Source organism: Mus caroli, unplaced genomic scaffold, assembly GCF_978045245.1.
Source record: "Mus caroli unplaced genomic scaffold, Mus_caroli_1 scaffold_13, whole genome shotgun sequence".
Classification (NCBI taxonomy): domain Eukaryota; kingdom Metazoa; phylum Chordata; class Mammalia; order Rodentia; family Muridae; genus Mus; species Mus caroli.
In genome coordinates, this window is record NW_028227268.1 from 94,469,824 (window position 1) to 94,491,860 (window position 22,037).

At 39.3% G+C, this 22,037-nt stretch overlaps 1 protein-coding gene across 2 annotated transcripts in view; it reads right to left on the reverse strand.

The window, feature by feature from the left end:
* The window catches only part of Efemp1 (EGF-like fibulin extracellular matrix protein 1), an 80,954-nt gene extending 66,353 nt beyond the window's left edge, over positions 1-14,601 (reverse strand). The window contains exons 1-2 of one of the 2 annotated variants that reach the window (XM_021176472.2): positions 14,497-14,601; positions 13,249-13,338 (exon numbers count right to left, since the gene is read on the reverse strand). In XM_021176472.2, coding sequence (XP_021032131.1) covers positions 13,249-13,329 — 81 coding nt within the window. In that variant the 5' untranslated portion in view covers positions 13,330-13,338; positions 14,497-14,601. The other variant, XM_085829059.1, reaches the window with a different exon arrangement.
* Between the last annotated feature and the right edge of the window lie 7,436 nt (positions 14,602-22,037).

The following is a 22,037-nucleotide window of genomic DNA, read 5'->3' on the forward strand; positions in this document are numbered from 1 at the left end:
AAATGTAATTTCTCCTTCACCGTGTGCTTATAGTGATCACCATGTTATCTCTACTTATGACAGTTAGGTATTCAGATTACAACATGCATGTTTTCTTTTTCAAATTTGTTTTCATTTAAGAGATAATTGCTTTTGAGATTTTATTAAAAATTAGACCTAAAAAGCTGCTAGATTTAAAAAGAGATATAAAGGCTGTGTATATAAAATGTGTAGTTGGTAATGAAAGTTTAAAAAAAATGGGGAAATGCCATTAGACAAAAAAGACTTTATATGGAAAATTTATAAAAGATGCTTATAATGTAGTTAAAGCTTAATTATGGCTCTTCTGTCTTCTCCACCCATTCTGCCAGGTTGTTTCTGTTGGGGCAGACTCCTACATGGTCTGGACCCTTGAAGACTCCACACCCCGATCCATTCTAGAGTACCCACTGCAATCAGAACAGTTGGTAAGAACCATCCCCCAACCCAAGTCCTGGAGCTGCTGCTGGGAGCCTGGTGGACTCGCAACCCATCACCCACCAAAACCCATGTCCTCTCGAATACCATTCCCCTTCAGTCCCTTCTACCCTTTCTGCCCTGTCCTTTCTATTGGGGCAGACTTCTAGTTGGTCTGCTCCCATGAAGACACCATTTCCTGATCCATCCTAGAGGACCTGCTACATTCAGGGCAGTTGGACAACAGCTTGACTGCTCCACTGAAGACCCAACTGTCTGAAGACCTCCCAGGAGTTCTACTGCAGCCAGAGCAACAGATCAGCAGCTTCTCTGCCCCTGTGAAGAGCCCCCAGTCGGAAGGCCCCACAGGTGGTCTGATATAGCAAGGGCCGCAGGCTTACCAGGAAACCTGAAGCAACCCAGGGACAAAAGAGGCAGACTCCATATAGTTATCCAGACCAACAAACACCAGGGATATCCAGATGGTGAAAGGCAAGTACAAGATTATAAGCAACAGAAGCCAAAATAAGTGGGCATCATCAGAACCCAGTTCTTTCACCACAGCAAGCCCTGAATACACCAACACCCCTGAAAATGAGGAATATGTCCTAAAATTCTATTTCATGAATATAATAGAGTCCCTTAAGGAGGATATCAATAACTTACTGAAAGAAATACATGAAAACATAGGTAAATGGGTGAAGTAATTGAATAAAGAGATCCAAAACCTAAAAATGGAAGTAGAAACAATAAAGAAAACACAAATAGAGGCAAACCTGGAAATGGAAAACTTAGGAAAGAGGTCAGGAATTACAAATATACCTAGAAGAGATTGACACAACTGTCAAAGAAAATTCAAAACATAAAAAATCAAAAAAACAAAAAACTCCTAACCCAAAACATCCAGGAAATTCAGGGCACAATGAAAAGACCAAATCTAAGAATAATCAGAATAGAGGAGAACAAATATTCCCAACTCAAAGTACCTGAAAATGTCTTCAACAAAACCATAGAAGAAAACTCCCCCAACCTAAAGAAAGAGATGGCCCTAAAGGTACAAGAAGCCTATAGAACACCAAATAAATGGGACAAGAAAAGAAAATCTCCTCATCACATAATTATTAAAACACTAAATGCACAGAAGAAAGAAAGACTATTAAAAGTTGCAAGGGAAAAGGGCCAAGTAACATACAAAGGTAGACCTATCAGAATTACACGAGACTTCTCAACAGAGACTATGAAAGCCAGAAGAACCTGGTCAAAGGTTAGGCAGACCCTAAGAGAACACAAATATCAGCCCAGGCTACTATACCCAGCCAAACTCTCAATCAACATAGATGGAGAAAACAAAACATTCCCAGGACAAAAACAAATTCAAACAGTATTTACCTACCAACCCAGCCCTATAGAGGATCCTGGAAGGCAAACTCCAAGAAAAGGAAGATACCTTCACCAAAGAAAGGACAAGATATTAAACATCTCACAACAAAGTAAAAACCAGAGGGCCACAAGCATATAAGGCCACCTACAAAACAAATATATCAACAGTCATCTATCTTAATATCTTTCAATATTAATGGACTCAACTCACCTATAAAAAGACATAAGCTAATAGACTGGATATGTAAACAAGATCCAGCATTTTGCTTCATACAAGAAACACACCTCAATAACAGACAGACACTATCTCAGAGTAACAGGATGGAAAAAGGTCTTCCAAGCAAATGGTCCCAGGAAATAAGCAGGAGTTGCCATCCTAATTTCCAATAAAATAGACTTTCAACCAAAAGTTATCAAACATGATGAAGAAGGACATTTCAAATTCATCAAGGGGAAAATCCACCAAGAGAAAGTCTCAATTCAGAACATCTATGTTCCAAAAGCAAGAACACCCAAATTCATAAAAGAAACATTACTAAAGCTCAAAACACAGATTGAACCCCACACAATAATAGTGGGAGATTTCACCACCCCACTCTCACCAATGGGCAGGCCATTGAAACAGAAACTACACAGAGACACAGTGAAACTAAGAGAGGTTATGAACCAAATGGATTAACAGATATCTACAGAACATTTCACCCTAAGGCCAAAAAATACACCTTCTTCTCTGCACCTCATGGTGCCTTCTCCAAAATTGACTATATAATTGGTCATAAAACAACCCTCAACAGATACAGGAAAATTGAAATAATACCATGCATCCTATTAGATAACCATGGCCTAAGACTTCAATAACAGCAAAAACTACAGAAAGCCCACATGCACATGGAAACTGAACAACTCTTTACTCAATGATAACTTGGTCAGGGAAGAAATAAAGAAAGAAATTAAAGACTTCCTGGAATTTAATGAAAGTGTTGACACATCATACCCAAACTTATGGGACACAATAAAAGTAGTGCTAAGAGGAAAGTTCATAGCACTAAGTGCCTTGGTAAAGAAACTGGAGAGATCTTACACTAACAACTTAACAGCTCACCTGAGAACTCTAGAACAAAAAGAAACAATCTCACCCAAGAGGAGAAAAAGTCAGGAAATAGTCAAAATCAGGGCTGAAATCAACCAAATAGAAACAAAGAAAACAATAGAAAGAATCAGCAAAACCAAAAGCTGGTTCTTCAAGAGAATCAACAAGATAGATAAACCCCTAGCCAAACTAACTGGTCCAGAGGCAGTATTCAAATTAATAAAATCAGAAATGAAAAGGGAGACATAACAACAGAAATGGAGGACATTCAAAAAAAATCATTAGATCCTACTATAAAAGCATATACTCAACAAAACTGGAATATGTAAATGAAATGGGTGGTTTTCTAGACAGATGCCACATGCCAAAGTTAAATCAAGAGCAGGTAAACTATCTTAACAGGCCCATATCGCACAAGGAAATAGAAGAAGTCATTAAAAAACTACCCCCCCCAAAAAAGCCCAAGGCCAGGTGGATTTAATGCAGAATTCTACCAGACCTTCAAAAAAGACCTGATACCAATTTTCCTCAAAGTATTCCATAAAATGGAAAGAGAAGCAACACTACCTAACTGGATCTATGAAACCACAATTACTCTGATATCTAAACTACACAAGGACCTAACTAAAAAATGAGAACTTCAGACAAATCTCACTATGAATATCCATGCAAAAATACTCAATAAAATTCTTTCAAACAGAATTCAAGAACACATCATAACCACCATTCACCATGATCAAGTAGGCTTCATTCCAGGGATGCAAGGTTGGTTTAATATATGAAAATCCATTAACGTAATCCACTATATAAACAAACTCAGAGAAAAAAATCACATGATCATCTTCTTAGATTCAGAAAAAGCATTTGACAAAATATAACACCCCTTAATTTTAAAAGTATTGGTGAGATCAGGAATTCAAGGCCCATACCTAAACATAATAAAAGCAATTTACTGCCAACCAACATCCGATATCTAATTAAATGGAGACATACTTTAAGCAATCCCACTGAAATTGGGGACAAGACAAGGATGCCCACTCTCCCCATATCTATTGAATATAGTACTTGAAGTGTTAGCTAGAACAATAAAATAGCAAAAAGAGATCAAGGAGATACAAATTGGTAAGGAAGAAATAAAGGTATCACTATTTGCAGATGATATGATAGTATATATATAAGCAACCCCAAAAAGTTTACCACTTTTTGAACTTCTCCAGCTGATAAAAAAAACTTCAGCAAAGTGACCAGATATAAAATTAACTCAAATAAACCAGTAGCCTTCCTTTATGTAAAGGATAAAGAGACTGAGAAAGAAATTAGGGAAACAATTTCCTTCACAATAGCTACAAATAATATAAAATATCTTGGGGTAACTATAACCAAACAAGTGAAATACCTGTATGACAGTAACTTCAAGTCTCTAAAGAAAAAAACTGAAGAAGATCTCAGAAAATGGAGAGATCTCCCATGCTCATGGATTGGCAGAATAAACATAGTAAAAATGGCCATCCTACCAAAGGCAATATATAGATTCAATGCAATCACTATCAAAATCCCAAAATCTTCAAAGACATGGAAAGAACAATTCTCAAATTCATCTGGAAAGGCAAAAACCCAGAATAGTGAAAACAATTCTTACCAATAAAAGAACAGCTGGGGGTATCACCATCCCTGACCTCAATCTTTACTACAGAGCAATAGTGATAATAACTGCATTGTATTGGTACAGAGACAAACACATTGATCAATGGAATAGAATTGTAGACCCAGAAATAAAACCACACACTTACAGTCACTTGATCTTTGACAAAGATGCCAAAAATATACAATGGAAGAAAGAAAGCATCTTTAATAAATAGTGCTGGTCTAACTGGCTGTATGTATGTTGAAGAATGAAATAGATCCATATTTGTCACCTTGTTAAAAAGCTCAAGTCCAAGTGGATCAAGGACCTCAACATAAAACCAGATACACTGAATCTAATAGAAGAGAATGTGGGAAAGAGCCTTGAACTCATTGGCGCAGGGGGAACTTTCCTAAACAGAACTCCTATGTCTCATGCTCTAAGATCAACAATTGATAAATGGGACCTCATGAAACTGGAAAGCTTCTGTAAGGCAAAGGACATAGTCAATAAGACAAATCGGCAACCTACAGATTGGGAAAACATCTTCACTAACATCGCATCCGATAGAGGCCTAATATCTAACATATATAAAGAGCTCAAGTAGCTAACCACCAAAAATTCAAGCAACCCAATCAAAAAATGGGTAATAGAACTAAACAGAGAATTCACAACAGAGGAATCTCGAATGGCTAAGGAAGCACCTAAAGAAATGTTCAAAGTTTTTAGTGATCAGAGGAATGCAAATCAAAATGACCCTGAGATTCCACCTTACACCATTCAGAATGGCTAAGACCAAAACCTCAGGTGACAACATATGTTGGTGAGGATGTGGAGAAAGAGGGACACTCCTCCATTGATGGTGGGATTGCAAACTGGTCCAACCCCTCTGGAAATCAATCTGGAGGTTCCTTAGAAAATTGGAAATAGATCTACCTGTAGACCCAGCAATACCACTTTTGGGATTATTCTCAAAAGATGCACCATCATGCCACAGGGGCATGTGTTCCACTGTGTTCATAGTGTCCTTGTTTGTGATAGCCAGAATCTGGAAACAACCCAGATGTCCCATGACAGAAGAATGGATACAGAAAATGTTGTTCATTTACATAATGGAATAATACTCAGTTATTAAGAATGAGGACATCCTGAATTGTGCAGGCAAGTGGATGGAACTAGAAAATATCATCCTGAGTGACGTAACTCAGACCCAAAAGGACATGCATGGTATGTCCTCACTAATAAGTGGATATTAGCTAAAAAAGAGTACAGTATACCTAAGATACAGTCCACAGAACTCTAAAAGCTCAACAAGCTGAAGTGCCCAAATGAGGACACCTTAGTCCCACTTGTGAGAGAGAAGACAACAATCACAAGTGGGGAGGGACATGGGAAGAAAAGTGGACAAAGCAGGGACTAGGGTAAGAGGGGAAACCTGATCTGGTATTGGGTGAAGGAAAAGGACTGAAATCCTGAAGTTCAGCAGAAAGAATGGAAACAGGCAAATAGGAAGTTGAAGGGACCCTCCAGAATGCACCAGAGATCTGGGAGGTGAGAGACACTCAGCACTCAAGGGGAGGGACCTTAGATGAAATGCCCAACAGTAGGGAGAGGGAACTTACAGAGCCTACCTCTAGCAGGAATACAGGGCATCAAGTGAGGGATGGGGTTGCCACCCCACAGTCAAAAACTCTTACCCAGAATTGTTTCTTTCTAAAAAAAAAAAACCAGACAAACAAACAAACAAACAAACAAACAAACAAACAAAAACTGCAGGAACAAAAATGGAGAAGAGCTTGAGGAAAGAGAGGTCCAGTGGTAGAGCCAAATTGAGATCCAGCTCAGGGGGAATCCCCAAGACCTGACACTATTACTGATGCTATGATGTGCTTACAAACAGGGGCCTATCATGACTGTCCTCCAAAAGGCCCAACAAGCAGCTGAAAGAGTCATACGTAACTATCTCCACCCAACCAATGGATAGAAGCAGCTGACCCTAGTTGTTGAATTAAGGAAGGCTGAAAGAAGCTGAGGAGAAGGATGATCTTGTAGGAGGACCAGTAATCTCAATTAATCTGGACTCCCGAGATCTCTCAAACACTGGACCACCAAAGAGACAGCATATACCAGCTGTCTGATATGAGGCCCCCAACAGACATACAGTAGAGGACTTCCGGGTCTGTGTTCATTTAGAGATGATGTACCTAACCCTCAAGAGACTGGAGGCTCCTGGGAGTTTAGAGGTCAGGTGGAGTGGGGAGTGGGGACATCCACATGGAGACAGGGGGTGGGGAGGAAGTATGGGGTGTGTAACAGTTGGAGGATGGATGAGGGAGATAAAATATGGAGTGTAAAAAATAAATTAATTAAAAAAACTTAATTATGGCCAAAATTCCAAGCATAGAAGGAAATGAAATTAATACTTAGTTCTCTCTCTCTCTCTCTCTCTCTCTCTCTCTCTCTCTCTCTCTCTCTCTCTCTCTCCAGCAATACATTTTCTTTGAGCATTAGCTATTTTTCATTCTATTTTCACATATGTGTTGTATGATGTATGTGTCTTAGGTTGCACGTGTGTAGGTGTATGTAGGGGTGTGCATCCATGCATGTGTGGGCCTGACGTTGATGCCAGGGATCATCTAATGATTCTGTCATATTTATTAAGGCAGAATCTCTCAGTCAAACCCATTACTCTCTGATATGTGTAGTCTCACTAGCTTGCTTGCTCTGATCATTTCCTTTCCAAGGTTAGAATTACAGATAGACTGCCATATATGCCCAACACTTATGTGGGGATCCAAACTGTTGTCGTTACACTTGCATAGCAAATGCTTAATGACTCCCTAGCCTCCTGCTTCCTTACATATTGATTTTCTAGATTAGGGAATTATTTAATTAGTTTTTTATGTGTCTGGGCTTCTACATACCATGGCTCACGTATGGAGGTCAGAGGACAACCTTTGGGACTCAGTTTTCTCTTTTACCATGTGGGACCTGGAATTGAACTTAGGTTTTCAGGCATAGCAGCAAGCACCTTTATCCACTGAACAATCTCACTGCCCCAAATTTTATTTTATTATTTTATTGAGTTACTTAAAAGCTGTGACTCGATTTCTCCAAATGTTAAACATGTTTTTCTTTAGAGTGAAGCCTTCAGTTGCCAGGTACTCACTGTCTTAACATTAGGGAAGTTTCTGTTGCAAAAGATTATTCATATTGTGATATTTCTACCAAGTTACATACTAATCATAAAACTTATTCTGATAGACAATTAGGTCTATTTACTAATTGAACCCTTTATACAGATTTCACTTTAGCTATGGCCCTCAGTCCTCTAAATGTAAAATTAAGCAACCACCACCAAAAGTGTGATTTTTCACAGTAAGTCTGCAAAGTGTGGAAAGCAAGGACATTCAAATGATCTAATTAGTCAAAAAAAGACCCCACCCCACCTGGAGGAAGGGATCACTCTTCCTAATCTATTTTATTTAGAAGATACTTGAATTTAGCTGGAACAGTCCTAGCAGTAAGGGTATAGGTTAAGATTACATCAGGCCTTTACTTCGATTATGTTTTATATATATATATTTTTTTTTTATTACGTATTTTCCTCAATTACATTTCCAATGCTATCCCAAAAGTCCCCCATACCCTCCCCCCCGACTTCCCTACCCACCCATTCCCATTTTTTTGGCCCTGGTGGTCCCCTGTACTGGGGCATATAAAGTTTGTGTGTTCAATGGGCCTCTCTTTCCAGTGATGGCCGACTAGGTCATCTTTTGATACATATGCAGCTATAGTCAAGAGCTCCGGGGTACTGGTTAGTTCAGAATGTTGTTCCACCTATAGGGTTGCAGATCCCTTTAGCTCCTTGGATACTTTCTCTAGCTCCTCCATTGGGAGCCCTGTGATCCATCCAATAGCTGACTGTGAGCATCCACTTCTGTGTTTGCTAGGCCCTGGCATAGTCTCACAAGAGACAGCTATATCAGGGTCCTATCAGCAAAATCTTGCTAGTGTATATAACTGTTTATTCAGTCCCCCTACCCAACCTGGACCAAGTTCACATCTTTAAAAATCTTAAATATTTTCACTGTCTTTAACAAAACAAAACAAAACAAAACAAAACAAAACAAAACAAAACAAAACAAACAAAAAAAGATGAAAGTAACCTAATTTGAAATAGGTTCAAATTTATTTTAAACCTTCCAAAAGAAACTCTATGTGTAGGATACCTATAATTTAATCCAAAATGTTAAAGCCAAATTTTAACTTTTTCTAATTAAAAAAGAAAAGGAAGAAAAATATTAACTAAGTCCAGACACCTAGATCACTAGTCTTCTGCCTTGATTCAATTCACTATATTTGGGAATAACTAAAAATTTTAAATTGCCCTTTTAGGAATACACTAGAGCAACTGTTTCCTTCATTTAATAGCTTTACTTCAAGATGTACTACGTGTTTGATTATTTTAATATGAAACATAGTACTGCTGTTACAATAGATATAGAGGACAGGACAAAAACCAGACCAGTTCTCAATGACTAATTGGTTAATATGATCCAGTAATTTCTTCCTTCATAACTTTGGTAACCACTTGTCTCTCCACAAGACCTACCATCCTGAATATTCTACCTGAATTTCATCAGATTCTAAAAATGACCTTACTCGAAATGTGACACATGCATGGAACAATATTTTTCACATTCCCTCAAAAGCTATACTTGTGTCGCTACAACTTCAGAGGTAATGCCTGTGTTGTAAGGATGTCAAACCAAAGGCCAGAGTTTTATCAGGGGCTATCTTAGTCTCTCTAACACCATGATATCCCCACCAGTCAGTAGCAGATGTCAGATGGTGCATGGTATCTCAACTCCCTCTATATAAAGGCTATTCCATTAATTCCTTTTATATAAACAAAGAGGCTGGGAATATTAGAACTCAGACCAGCTGCTGCCTCTGTACCTGTCTCCTTGCACCCTCATGGTTCATTCTGTATACAGGCCCTAGGCTATCAGACCCAAAGCAATCAGGGACTACTGGGGGACACACTCTATATAATGGTTACACATAAGCTACATGGGTGTCCACCCCTTCCTCAAGATTATACCCTCAATGCCACATTTGTTCTGCAAAATTTGAGACTTTCTCTCCTCCCCATGCTGCCCATGAAGCAGGGCTAGCCTGACTACAGTACTTATGCTGTGTGTGTACTATGTACTTATGAACCACACAGCATGGCAGTCCCAACCTGATGAAACCAGTCCTGTATAACAAACCTTATCTGATCTGCCACATGAGCTTGATCTTGCCTCAGAGTCTCCACCATGCTGTCTCTCTGTCTGTCTGTCTACAGTATTAGTGCCTGAAATTTCTTCAAAGCCTCTACCATGCTGTCATTCTGTTCATCTGTAGCATTAATAACTTCTAGTAAATTTCTTACACAAAAGAGTGATCTGCCTTGGTGCCTCCTTCACACTCTGAACCCACACTATGTATTTTCACTGAGTTCTTAGCTTTCCTGACATTTTGACTTCTCTTTTACTCTCTGCTCTGTCCTTAACTCCAGTTCTTCACTGAACAACCACGAAGCAGCTTCTCATACTGAGTATTTTTAGGGTTGGCAGCTCACGGGCCAGAAAAGCAGGTGAGTAGAAGGCAAGGTGTGCTGAGATGTCAGCAGTGTGGCAGACACTTTTGTGTGGACAGGACAGGAGGAAAGTCCTTGTAGAGGAGAGTAAACTAGGCCTTATTGAATGAGGATTCCCTCCACCCCATGCACACCCAGGGAGATGTGGGAATTCTTGGACTGGGGATCATTATGAACAGAGTCATAAAACTATTGAAAAGGGAATGAGTTCTGATAGGGCCTGAGGCCAGGAAGGCAGGCAGGGCTGAATCCAGAAAGGCTGTCTTTGAGAGTGAGGAGCTAGATTTTGTCTTGAAGGTTAGGTTTTACTGGGCCTCTAAATTACTTGGGGTACTGTTTGAAGGGGACTGTAGTGCTCAAGGATCTGACTCTGTCACCCTAGAGAGGATGCCTGGAATCTGGTTCTTTATAAACAATTCAGACAGTACTCATGTCGGCTATCAATTACATCCTAAGAAACATCCTGGAGAAGATAAGAAGCCTCTGAAGAGATTTAAAGCTCAGGAAACAGTTGTTCATTAACTAGAAGTGGCAACTGATTATGCAAATAGATGCTCTGGGCATACTTAGCTTGTGGAGACACAGAGAAGTCTGTTTTAGTGATGCTGGAGATCTACTAGGGTGAAAACTCAACTCACATTATCCCACACACTAATTCCTCTTAGTTTTCTTAACACTGTTTCTTAACACTGTTTCTTAACACTGCTGCCATCGCCTTCCTTAGGAGCTAGGACTCAACTTTGATGTCTCTACTTGTTTACTTTTCAAATTCTGACCACTCTTCCATATCTGTAGTTACTATATTGACATGAATTTCATGGCCTAGAAAGAGGCAAGACTCCTTATGCTCACATTTGGTGAATCAGGCATACTGGTTAGCTTTGCTTTCCCACCTACGCATGGAGACCTCAGACACGAACAGCTGTTCTTCCCCATATGCTCAACTTGTCTCACATCACCTCCCAGGCTTGTCCTGGTGGCTGTGCCAGACCTTCCTTAGAACAACCTGCGCTCAGAACCTCCATCAAGACCCAGGATTAAGTTATCCTCTTTTATATTAGCACCAACATTATCTACCTCTGCCTTTTCTATTTCTTTAGTGATTGGTATAATCTATGATACTGTTATTTAAAAGTTTTGTAGATTTTTACAATATCTTCTGTGATATAGAAGGCTGAATTGTTTCAGTAAACAAATAATGTAAACTTCTTTGATAGTGAAAGAATTGCTTATGTAGATATTTGTCCAATAGTATGTTAGTGAATCCCATCTCTAGTATGAAAGGGGAATATAAGACTGCCTGTTTTATAGATGCCATGCTTTCAAACCATGCCAAGATGGCAGCTCATTTGAATAATTGCATGATAAATAAGGAAGACTTGTAGTTTGTTTTAGGTATATAGCATGTTGCATTGCTTCATTTAACATGGCTCTACTATTAAGGCTAGCCTGAAGATAGTTTCCAGACTTCTGTTCAGCCTTAAGTCAAGTGGATAACCTATCTGTTCTTTCATTCTAGCATTGGAAGGATCGTAGCACTCACCTCATACTGAGGTGATTAAGAATAGCCACTCCTGGTCTTTTAACCATCTGTTATTGGGTGTATACATCTTAAAAAAGAATAGGCTTAATCTGTCATATCTTAGCACAAAATGGGCATCTTATCTGGAAAGCCTTCATTACAATTCTAAAATTGAAGGGCTTAAGCCACAATGGATACTTTCTACTGAAAACAAATAAGTTGTAGGTGATTGGGAAATGGAGGAGGCATGGGATAAGCAATTCAAAAGTGATAATATCTGCCTAGAAGACTAAGACAGATGATGATACATTCAAGGCCAGAATGGGCTACATAATGAGTTCCAGGACAACTTCTCAGAAAAGGAGTAAACTCTTTTATTAGATGAATATACAAGTAGACAATTTAATCCTAACTCACTGAGAGGGCAATAAGTTTAACCTGAATAACAAAACATCCTCATTTGAAGATAAACAGCACATACTTTCATTTTCCTTTATTTGTTTTAATGTTAAAATAACACAATACTTTTACTCAATAATTTTATTTACAGTTGTTCTGAACAGCAGAAGGGAACATCTGCAGGACGGGTAATACTGTTCTAGGGATAATATGATGCAAAAGTGAGATAATGTTTATTATTAGTAATTGATATTAGCTCACTTCTGAGTTTTACTTTAAAAACATTTACACTCTTTTGAATAGGATTACTTAATTTTAAGAATTGGAAAGAAGTAGAAAAATGTGTTTTTCATATACTCACCCAGGACAAATGTCATTCATCTCAGATAACTGAATGAGAGTTAGAAAACAACCCAGAACAAAGGCCTCATCCCAGCCACGTGAGCCTGCTCTGCCCTCTCCTGACATATCTATTTAGGGCTGTGGGAGGGGTTAGATGATATTTTAAATATTTTATTAAACATTGGTTATACTGATGCAACTAACTGGCCAAATATGACTAAAAAATGCCAGAGATGCAAATAGAAGTTGCAAGACCAAGATGCACACAGTGTGCTTTAAATTCACGTTGGCAAATACTGTCTCCTGGTGACAGTTAAACTATCTGCAGTACTTTTACATGAATAGACAGCCTTCCTGAATCCAAGAATAAGAACTTCATGAGGACAGGCACAGATGAGATAGTGTAATTACACCATACATTCTTATTTGATTTTCGTGTCATTCTGCATACATTGATTGCATCTGCACATACCCAGGATCCCAGAGTCCTCAAACCCATCAATTCATTGCATGTCTTTGAAACATGGAGCTTACACAGATTTGAATTTTAAAAGAGTTCATTTTTGGCTTTGCACAAATCATTTTATTTTGCATCTAACTTACAAACCATTCATCTCAGGTGATCTAGATGCACCTTTGAAAAGACCCAGCCCGCTTTACCAGGAGTCCTAAACCTGAATCATATTAAAGTGTTGTTTAATTTATTTTGCTTCACAGAATACTGCCCACTTGTCCTGGCAAAGACCAGTTAAGTCTTGTATCATAGACTACTACTCAATTCATGTATCTCAAATTTCATCATGCCTTACCGTGTATGTGATGGTTTCCTCGGTGTACTGTGACTTGACCAGCGCCAGAGTCAGCATAGATAGGAAAAGTGTTTGCAACATCGTGATTCTCTAAGGGAAATGGGACAAAGAGATGTTTAGTATCAACTGCCTAGAAAATCAAAACTTTATCAGTGAAGAAACTGACAAGAAAAGGAGAATGGGGAGCTCCAAATACACTATTTCCAGTCTGCTTTCTCACCCTCACCCCAGCCACCCAAATAAGCAAGACAGGATAAACTACAGTAGAAAGGCATTACTTCACTGCATCCATCCTGTACCAAGGTTGTTCAGTGTGTGTTTATACCACACCTACTCATAAAGCTCCAGAAAACGGTAGTCAAAAGGGGATATAGAATATGATCAATTCCATCCCTCTTCCCCCTCGGAGGTGGAAATGGGGTCACAGCATCTGTCTATTTTCTGAAACTGTAGAGTACCCACCCACCCCACCCACGGCTCAGCTGTTCCTTAAGTTCCACCCAGCTCAGCCAAAGATACCTGCAAACCAGTATCAGTTATATGCCTGCAGACTTTATTGTCTTACAAAAAAAGTCTAAAATACCCAAACAAAACTCGGAGAGCTATCGATCGATCTCACAGTTCCTGATAGACTATCCCACAGAGCTTCTAACTCACTGCAGGGTGACTTCTCTAGTTCCCACTCTTAAAACTCCATTTCCATCCACACTCTTGGCGCACAATCAGCAGCTCAAAGTCACTGATCTCTTTTCCCCCTCGTTCTCAGGTCTCAAAATGTGCTATGCACAGGGTCTAGGCTTCCTAAGGTAGGAGGACTTCAGACAGCTTTGCAGCACAGGGTACCAGTTTGGGGGGTTCCTAGCCTGATGCCTGCAGGGAAGTGAGCTAGGCTTTCTTAGATGTAAGGCGTCTGTCAGCGGGAGTCCTTGAGAGCTTTAGCTTCCAACCAGCCGCTGGGCATTCCAGGTGCCTTTCAAATCCCGTACCTCAGTCACAGAACCTAGAGACCATAGTCACCAGCAAAACTCTCTGGGTTGATAGCGCCGCGCTTTCTCTACCTATCCCAACAAATGTCACTCAAGTACTGGCACGGGCTGACAGATTGTGATCCCAGACCCGCACCTCTACCTCCATCTTCTCTGTACAGTTTCACAGTCCGGGACAGTTCTTGGGTCGCCCTACCACACTTCCCGGTTTAGCCCTCGCTAGTATAGTGCAGATCTTGCGACCTCGGCTTCGGGCTCCTACCTGCGGGGGCGCCGCGCAACTTTCCTGCCCGGGCAGCGAAGGAGTGCGTAGGGGAGGGCAGCCTGGTAGGTCTGAACTGGCGAGGTCTGGCTGCAGCAGCAGCCACAGGAGGAGGAAAAAGGGAGGAGAAGTAGGGCGAAGGGGGGCGGAGGAGAGAGAGGGAGGCGCAAGCGCCCTGCCCAGGCTTCCAACCACGCGGGAAGGCGCGCCTCTTGGCGTTGGGGTCTAGGGGCCCAGTTATCCTCTGCAGTAGGCCCCTTGGTACCCTAATTCACAGGAATTTGAGACACAACTAATATCGAAATATCACTTCCATGGAGCTTTTAGACTTTACAGAAATGGCTTAAATTCCTTTTAGCTCAACAAGTGATTCCTGGGAGAATAAATTAAAGCTATTAACAGAACTGGTCCTTTACTTTTCATCTCAGATTTTTATTTTTGGAGGGAGTGTGTTTTGTCAGCTTCCTTAAATGGTGAAAGGTGAGAATGAATGTGTTCATTTCTAGGCCTACTAGGTGCTAGGTGTTAGGAGTGAGCCAAATGGAACTAATGTTAACAAAATATCCATCCTGAGGTGTGTGTCTTGCCTCCACCCCCAACCCGGTGTGTGTGTGTGTGTGTGCACGCGCGTGCGTGTGTGTGCGTGCGTGTGTATGTGTGTGTGCGCGTGTGCCTGTATGTGTGTGTGAACTCCTCTCCTTCCTTCCTTATCTACAGTTTCTCATTTCTCCTGATTACTGCCCATCCAAATTAAATTAGGCATTTTTCTTGCGTCTTTCATAATAATGGTGGAATTTCAGGAATCTGAAGAGAGAGTCCCTCCCCACCCCCCTTTATCAAGTCATACCACACAGATTGCAGCTATTCCTGATAGCTTCTCCCACCCCACAGTTAGGCAGTTACTTCCCTTTGGTTTCAGATATGCCTTTTAAGAACCAAGTCACCAAATGCAATTTGAGAAGCTAACTTGGAGGAGCTAAGGACTGCCCTGTCAGGGGCATATTGCAGAGGTTGTGGAAGTGGCAAGTTGGTAGAGACTGCTGGAGAGCAGCTTTCAGGTGATTACTGCTCTTCTGTCTTCTGGGTGGGTGGGTTAAGTAGATATTGACATCCAATGGTGATCCTGACCAGTACTGATGACAAGCCATCCAGTACTGCACAGGATCAGATCTGCAGAACTTACTAATTTTGGAAGGCTTTGATGATTGTAGCAAAGACTTTTACTACTAAGTTTCCCTGACCCTACTCGTCACCAATGTCCCCAAACTGCTTTTCTTTGAAAAAACAGATTCTCTGTTACCAGACAGTAAAATTATCTCTCTATGTGTTTGCTTATTTAATCTCATTTCAGCTCTTTCTTTGGAGCAATGAGGTACAAAGCTTCCAATCTTCCATCTGCAGTGCAGTGATCTTTCTGCACACCCACTTGCTGGTTTACTGCCTTAATTTAGACATCTGATGGGCATTTCAGACCGAACACATTCCAGCCGCATCCTCTCCCTCAGGCTGCTCCACCCATCAGTTTCACCATCTCAATCAATCGGAATTTCATCTCTCCTCCTGCCCATGTCCAGCCAGCTTCATTTATTTGCATAGTTCATTGAGTTCTTTAGAAAACTATGCTGACTTTTTCTCTGAGATAGATTCAGAACTGGACCATTTCTCATCTCTTTGCAGCCACCCTGATTTAGCATTTTCCATCTGGATTATTGTAAAAACGACGGATTGATCTCTCTGTGTGTACCTTTGGATCTCTGCAGCTCTTCCCATCAGAAGTTCCCGTAAATAGAATCGTACAGTATATAATTGCTTTGGATCTGTTTTTCTTCACTCTGTGCTTTTGAGATGAACCCTTGTTAGAAGTTCATTTTTTTTTCATTGTTGCATGGCATTAAGTTGTATGGTTGTCCCTCAAATTTTCTGCTGGCTTTTTAATTGATCTTTGGATTGTTTATAAGTAAAGCTTGTCTGGGTATTCATTTAGAAATTTTTGAGTAGGCATAAACATTTTCTTTTACATAAATATCGGAGGAGTAGAATTGTATGTTTATCTTCATAAGTAAAGGACACAGTACTTTTCATCTTCCATTCCCACTTTGCTCTGTATCTTTACTGACACTTGGTACTTGACTTTTACAGCATCATCTCTTCTGGTGGTTAAGGAGTCTTGTGCAGTTTCACATTACAGATTTCTTGTGTTTCTGACACAAACATTTTTCACTTGTCTATTGATAAACCTTCCTTTTAAAGATTTTGTCCAAAGGTTTTGTTGGTTTCTTTATTGATTCTGCCTGATTAGTTGTGGAAGTGATTTTCCAGTCATCTCTCCCTCCAGTGCTTTATACAAGTTGAGTATGTTCTTCTTGTCTTTTTCTTGTGTTTCCTCTAACTGTGGAGTCAGTGTTTTCAGTTTTGATGAAGTTTCTGACTTTCTGATATTTTGTCCCTTTTCTACTTAAAAATCTGCTTTGAGAAAATTTTTTTTTGTTACAATTTCTAAAAAGTTACTGCTTTTGTCAAATGGAAGGATATGATTTTCTACTTCTAAGGTTTTTTAAAATGACGTGTGTGTGTATATGTGTGTGTGTGTGTATGTGTGTATGCACATGTGTGCATGCCACATGTGCAGAGGTCAGAGGACAGCCTGTGGGAGTCACTTCCCTCCTTTCACCATGTGGGCCCCAGGGACTGAACTCAGATTGTCAGCTTGGCAGCGAGCGCCCTTACTCAGCTGAGTCATCTTACTGGCCCCTTGAGGTTGTTTTGAGGCTAGAATAAGAAATCCATGGAGAATATCAAAAACACTTGAATAATTGCTTTTAGATATCAGAACATCTGGTGCTCCACCCTAACAGGATATTATTCAGGTGTCACTTCCTGTCCTAACAGTGTCCTTACTAGTGTAGAGGTGTTGCAAGCAGCAATGACGCTTGGTACCTGTTGTTTCATGGTGGACCATCATCCCATGTAGGACTAACAAGAACTGAAAGAATGACCTATTTTGTTTGTTTCTTTAGGGAAACTGTTCTGTCACCTAATAATAGTCCAGACCCTGAAGGAAGTGCAGTCTTGTTCACTGTTCGCATGTGCTGTGCTCTGCTCTTCTCCTCACACATTTGTGAACACAGTCCTCACACTGTTCTTGCCTGCTTCTTATCTCTCTTCTGTGAATAGCCTCTTAGGTTTTTTTGTTTTGTTTTGTTTTGTTTTAATTTTGGAAACCAAAGGCATATGGTATAAGAGCTTGTTTGTTGAGGTCTATTCATGGAGCATATTGAAATGTACACAGAATGAAAACCTGCAAGCTCAGTAGTGTAGTTAAGTAGGGAAAGGGTCAGTACCATAACAACAAACATGTCAACATAACTGAATCACAGCCTTTGGTAGTGGTCTGTTTTTGTGTGCCAGTGGCACTAGTGTGTGCTAGTGACATAGACCGCCTTTTCTTCTTTGGAAATTCTAGCAGTGATGCCAAGACCTCCAAGCTCTAGGCTTGCCTTTGTGAGCTTCAGGAAAGCTGAGAGCTGGGGAAGCCTAAGATTTTTTTACTTCATTTATCCTTTGCCTGGATCATACATAACCTTGAATCCAGACACCATAGTTTGATAGAGAACATTTATTTTTCTCTATGTGATTTATGTGAGATTTATTTTTTTCTCTGATTTAATGGAGACTGTGTGCCTTGAGTTTGCTAATCATAGCATCAAATCTTTTACAGTCACATAGAATGGCTTAGGAATGGCAGATATGCCCTAAGATAACCAACATACTGGCATAGGGCCTTGAAGGCCTGCATTGAAGTCTTGACTGGCATTTCTCAGCTATGTGAACTCTGAACTTAACCTCTCTAGGCCTCAGTTTTCTCATATGTTAAACAGGGAAAGGGGAGTGATTTTTTTTTACACTAGATATTTGACACGTATTAAAAATATGCATAAAGAAAAGCCTTTGGGACTTTCTTATCACTGTTGCTATTCTCAATCTTGGTGGTCTATCATTCACTGCTCTTTGACCTGAGCTTAGGAAATCATATTCATTCCAGGTCAAGCAAATTAACGTCTAAAGTTTTTCATGTTTTTGTTTTCATCTCTCTCTCTTTTCTGAGATATTTTAGAAGCAGCAAACTGTGGGCACAGATCTGCTGTGGTTTACTCTCTAGGCCATGGGATTGTATGGATCCCCTAGTAAGCAGTATCTTAAAGTGAAATAATATTTGGAATAGGGCCTTCAACTTCTGAAAATATCTTCTAAATTTGTGAGGCTCTGAGATATTTAATATTTCGAATTTCAAAAATTAAACATGATAGAATACCTCTTACTATTAAGTAGTAATGACTAATATTATTCAGCATGCCTATTGACCCAAAAACGAATAATTAGACTATGACTCATAGCTTCTTAATTTTATTACATTCTCCTTATGCAAAAAGGAGACTGAGGCAGTAATAAGTACATAACTTACCTGCATCACACAGTGAGGGTTCAAAGTCAGCTGATCCGGTGCTGGGAGTGCAGCTGCAAGGGTTATCTGCATTACTTCTCTCTACCTGTGGGACTCAGTTCACAAGGGACACAAAAAAGAAGCCAACAACAAGGACTGTAGCCATATCAACTACAAGGATCCAAGGATGGACGAATAGGCTTGAACAGCTTGTAGTTGAACAATAGATTTGACTTGACAAATTACTCTGAACTTAAAAGAATCTGAGAGTGTTAAAGGCTTAAAGCTCTGTTTGGTGGGAAGAATTCACAATTTCAGAGGAGTGTTAGATATTGAAGATCATGAGAAGCCAATGTGCCTGAAGACTCTAATTTCTGAAGCATGTATCTAATATTATTCAGATCAAATTTTCTTTGTAAGTATGCCTTATTTCTAAGAAAGGTTCATAGAGGTATAAGCTAATTGAGTACAATAAGGAATCTCAGTGGTTATCTCTACATTCTTAGAGACCAAGACATAAATCATTAAATTATCTGACAGTTATGACCATGTAGCCAAATCAGGCAATGTTAATATCTTCTCATTTTCTAAAAGTATGTGTGCAGAAGAAGTAACAACTATAGCCAGAATTTGGATGAATTAACTGATTAATATTACAGAAATAATTTATTGTTATGTAGTAGTATTCTTAGTAGATTGATAAAAATTGATCACCTCCAAGAAAAATGCTGATCAAATTAATTATTTTCCTTGGTCTTTCTCCATATTGATGCTTTAAAAATTCAATATTTTTGAATAGCTAAGTTGAACATTATTGTCCATGACAATATTTTCTTGATAGGTACACATATGGTTTCTAATATACTTACTATTCAAGCAAACCCAGGAATGTGATGGGGACTTTTTAGTGCTGAAATTCTCCCACTCTGTGTTCTTTCATCATTGAATTGGAGTTTATGTAAAGACAAAAGAAAGGAACAACTCAAGTAAACTTTCAGCACTTAATAGTTTCTTAAAAGAATAAAGCAACCTAAACCCCCAGAGACCAAAATTGGAACACAGCACAGTCCTATAATCTCAGCACTTAGAAGGTTGAAGTAGGAGAGGCCAGGCTGAGCTACATCTCCCCTCGGCCACCCCCCACGCCCCATACTGTTTATGTCTCTCCACTATATATATTTGTTTTATAACATAACATTATGTTTATATACATACATCTTTGAGACATGGTCTCATGTATCTCAGGCTTGCACTGAAGTTGCTATATAGCAAAAGATGTCCTTGAACTCTTGATCCTACTGCTTTCACCTCCCGAATTATCAGTGTAATTCCACTATGCCTGGCTTGCCAGTAATTCTAAATGCGTTTGCTGAAAATAATGTGTGTTTATGCAATTGATTTCCAAAATGTCCTCTAAACATGAAGCCACATGTTGGAGGATCAGTTCACTAAAATGTGTGAGGCTGGTACTGAAGCTTGGATCTCAAAGAATATTGACAAGTTTGCATTTATGAAAGATTAATCGGCATCAAGTATGTCATTGGTGAGTCCTTTGTTTTAGTGGCTGCCAGATGTATCATTACTCAGAATCTACTTTGTGAAGCTTTTTTCCTGAATGCCAGATGGACATGAGAAAACTTTCAGTCATCTGGAGCTGGTAAATTGTTCTGAAATATTTGGAATTTTATTAGAGGCTTGATTTCATCATAGAGCAAAGAATATCTTGGACAAATAAAAGTCAAATCAATCAGAAGTGATTGGAACCAGTAATTAGAATTTCCTTGGAGAGATGAAATGTATGATGTAAAGCCCTGAGGAAGATTGCTTTCTAGCAAGTTCCCAGGTCCTGTGAGGCAACCTCTGAGGTGGACACAGATGGGAAGCTTTGTTTTGTTTTCAGCTACAATTGTTCCCTCCCTCCTTTCAGACTTAACTTTTTTGGAACCCTCCTCCAGCTTGATAGGGTTTCAAGATAATTGTTGTTACTGAGCATGAAATTACAAAAACTCTCTTAAATGACTAATTTCCCCTCAATATGCAATTTAAAGAATTGAACCAATGTTATTTCTCATTGCCTGCTTGGAACCTTTCCATAATAATTTGTTAACTTTAAGAACTTTCAATGTTATATTTTGCAACATTAAAATAAAGTCATTTAACTGATTTGCGTGGTGCCAGTGAGATGGGTTTGTAGGTAAAGCTCTGGCTACGAACACATGATGATCAGGATTCTATTCCCAGAAGTCACACAAATGTAGGAAAGATCCAGGTTTCCAGATCTGCCTCTGATCCCCACACAAGATCAGGGCCATGCAGACCCTCATACACTCACCACAATAATACAATTTGTTTTTAAGATTGAAAATTTTCCCTCATTCTGTGGATTTTTCTTTTTACTACATAGATATTTCTCACCTGTCCTTTAGTGACTACTTAATTGTATCTTGATTATAGTTAAATTGGGTCTTAAAACCTCTTTGGAAATACTTAAACTAATCTTTAGGAGATGATGGTGCAAACAAAACCATCAAAACTTTACATATGTTCAAGTCTGTAATTGTAGAAAATGTATAATAGCTTCAGTAAGAATGATTTATTATTCCCCTCTCCACATCCCACAATATGCCATAACCTATATCAATGCAACTCTCGAGACCAAAGCCTAAAATGGAATGGACATTATTATTTTCTCTCTACTCTTTGAGGAATTTAAAACATAAATCATTTTGATAAACTAGTATTAACTTCTTTCTCATTGCAGAATGTGGAAAGACCAAAGAAAATACTTTCCATTTAGAATTTATAGTATTCTGCTAGCAGACAAAATCTACGGAATGACATGTCTGACTTTTACTGATGATTAAATAGGTCAAATAAGGAAATCCATTCAGTCAAGGTAAGAGGTTAAAAGTTTACCTACCCACAAGACACACTTTGCATGGATATTGCTTGGATTTCAGTCCTTTTCTTTCTTAAGATCTCTGTTCAAGCAGATGCTTCCATTGCTGTTAATTTTTAAAAGGGTCAAGAATTATAAAATTGTATTGAATTTGTTCAGTTCAGTTAGAAGAATGACAAGCTCAGAAAGGGTTTTCAAAGC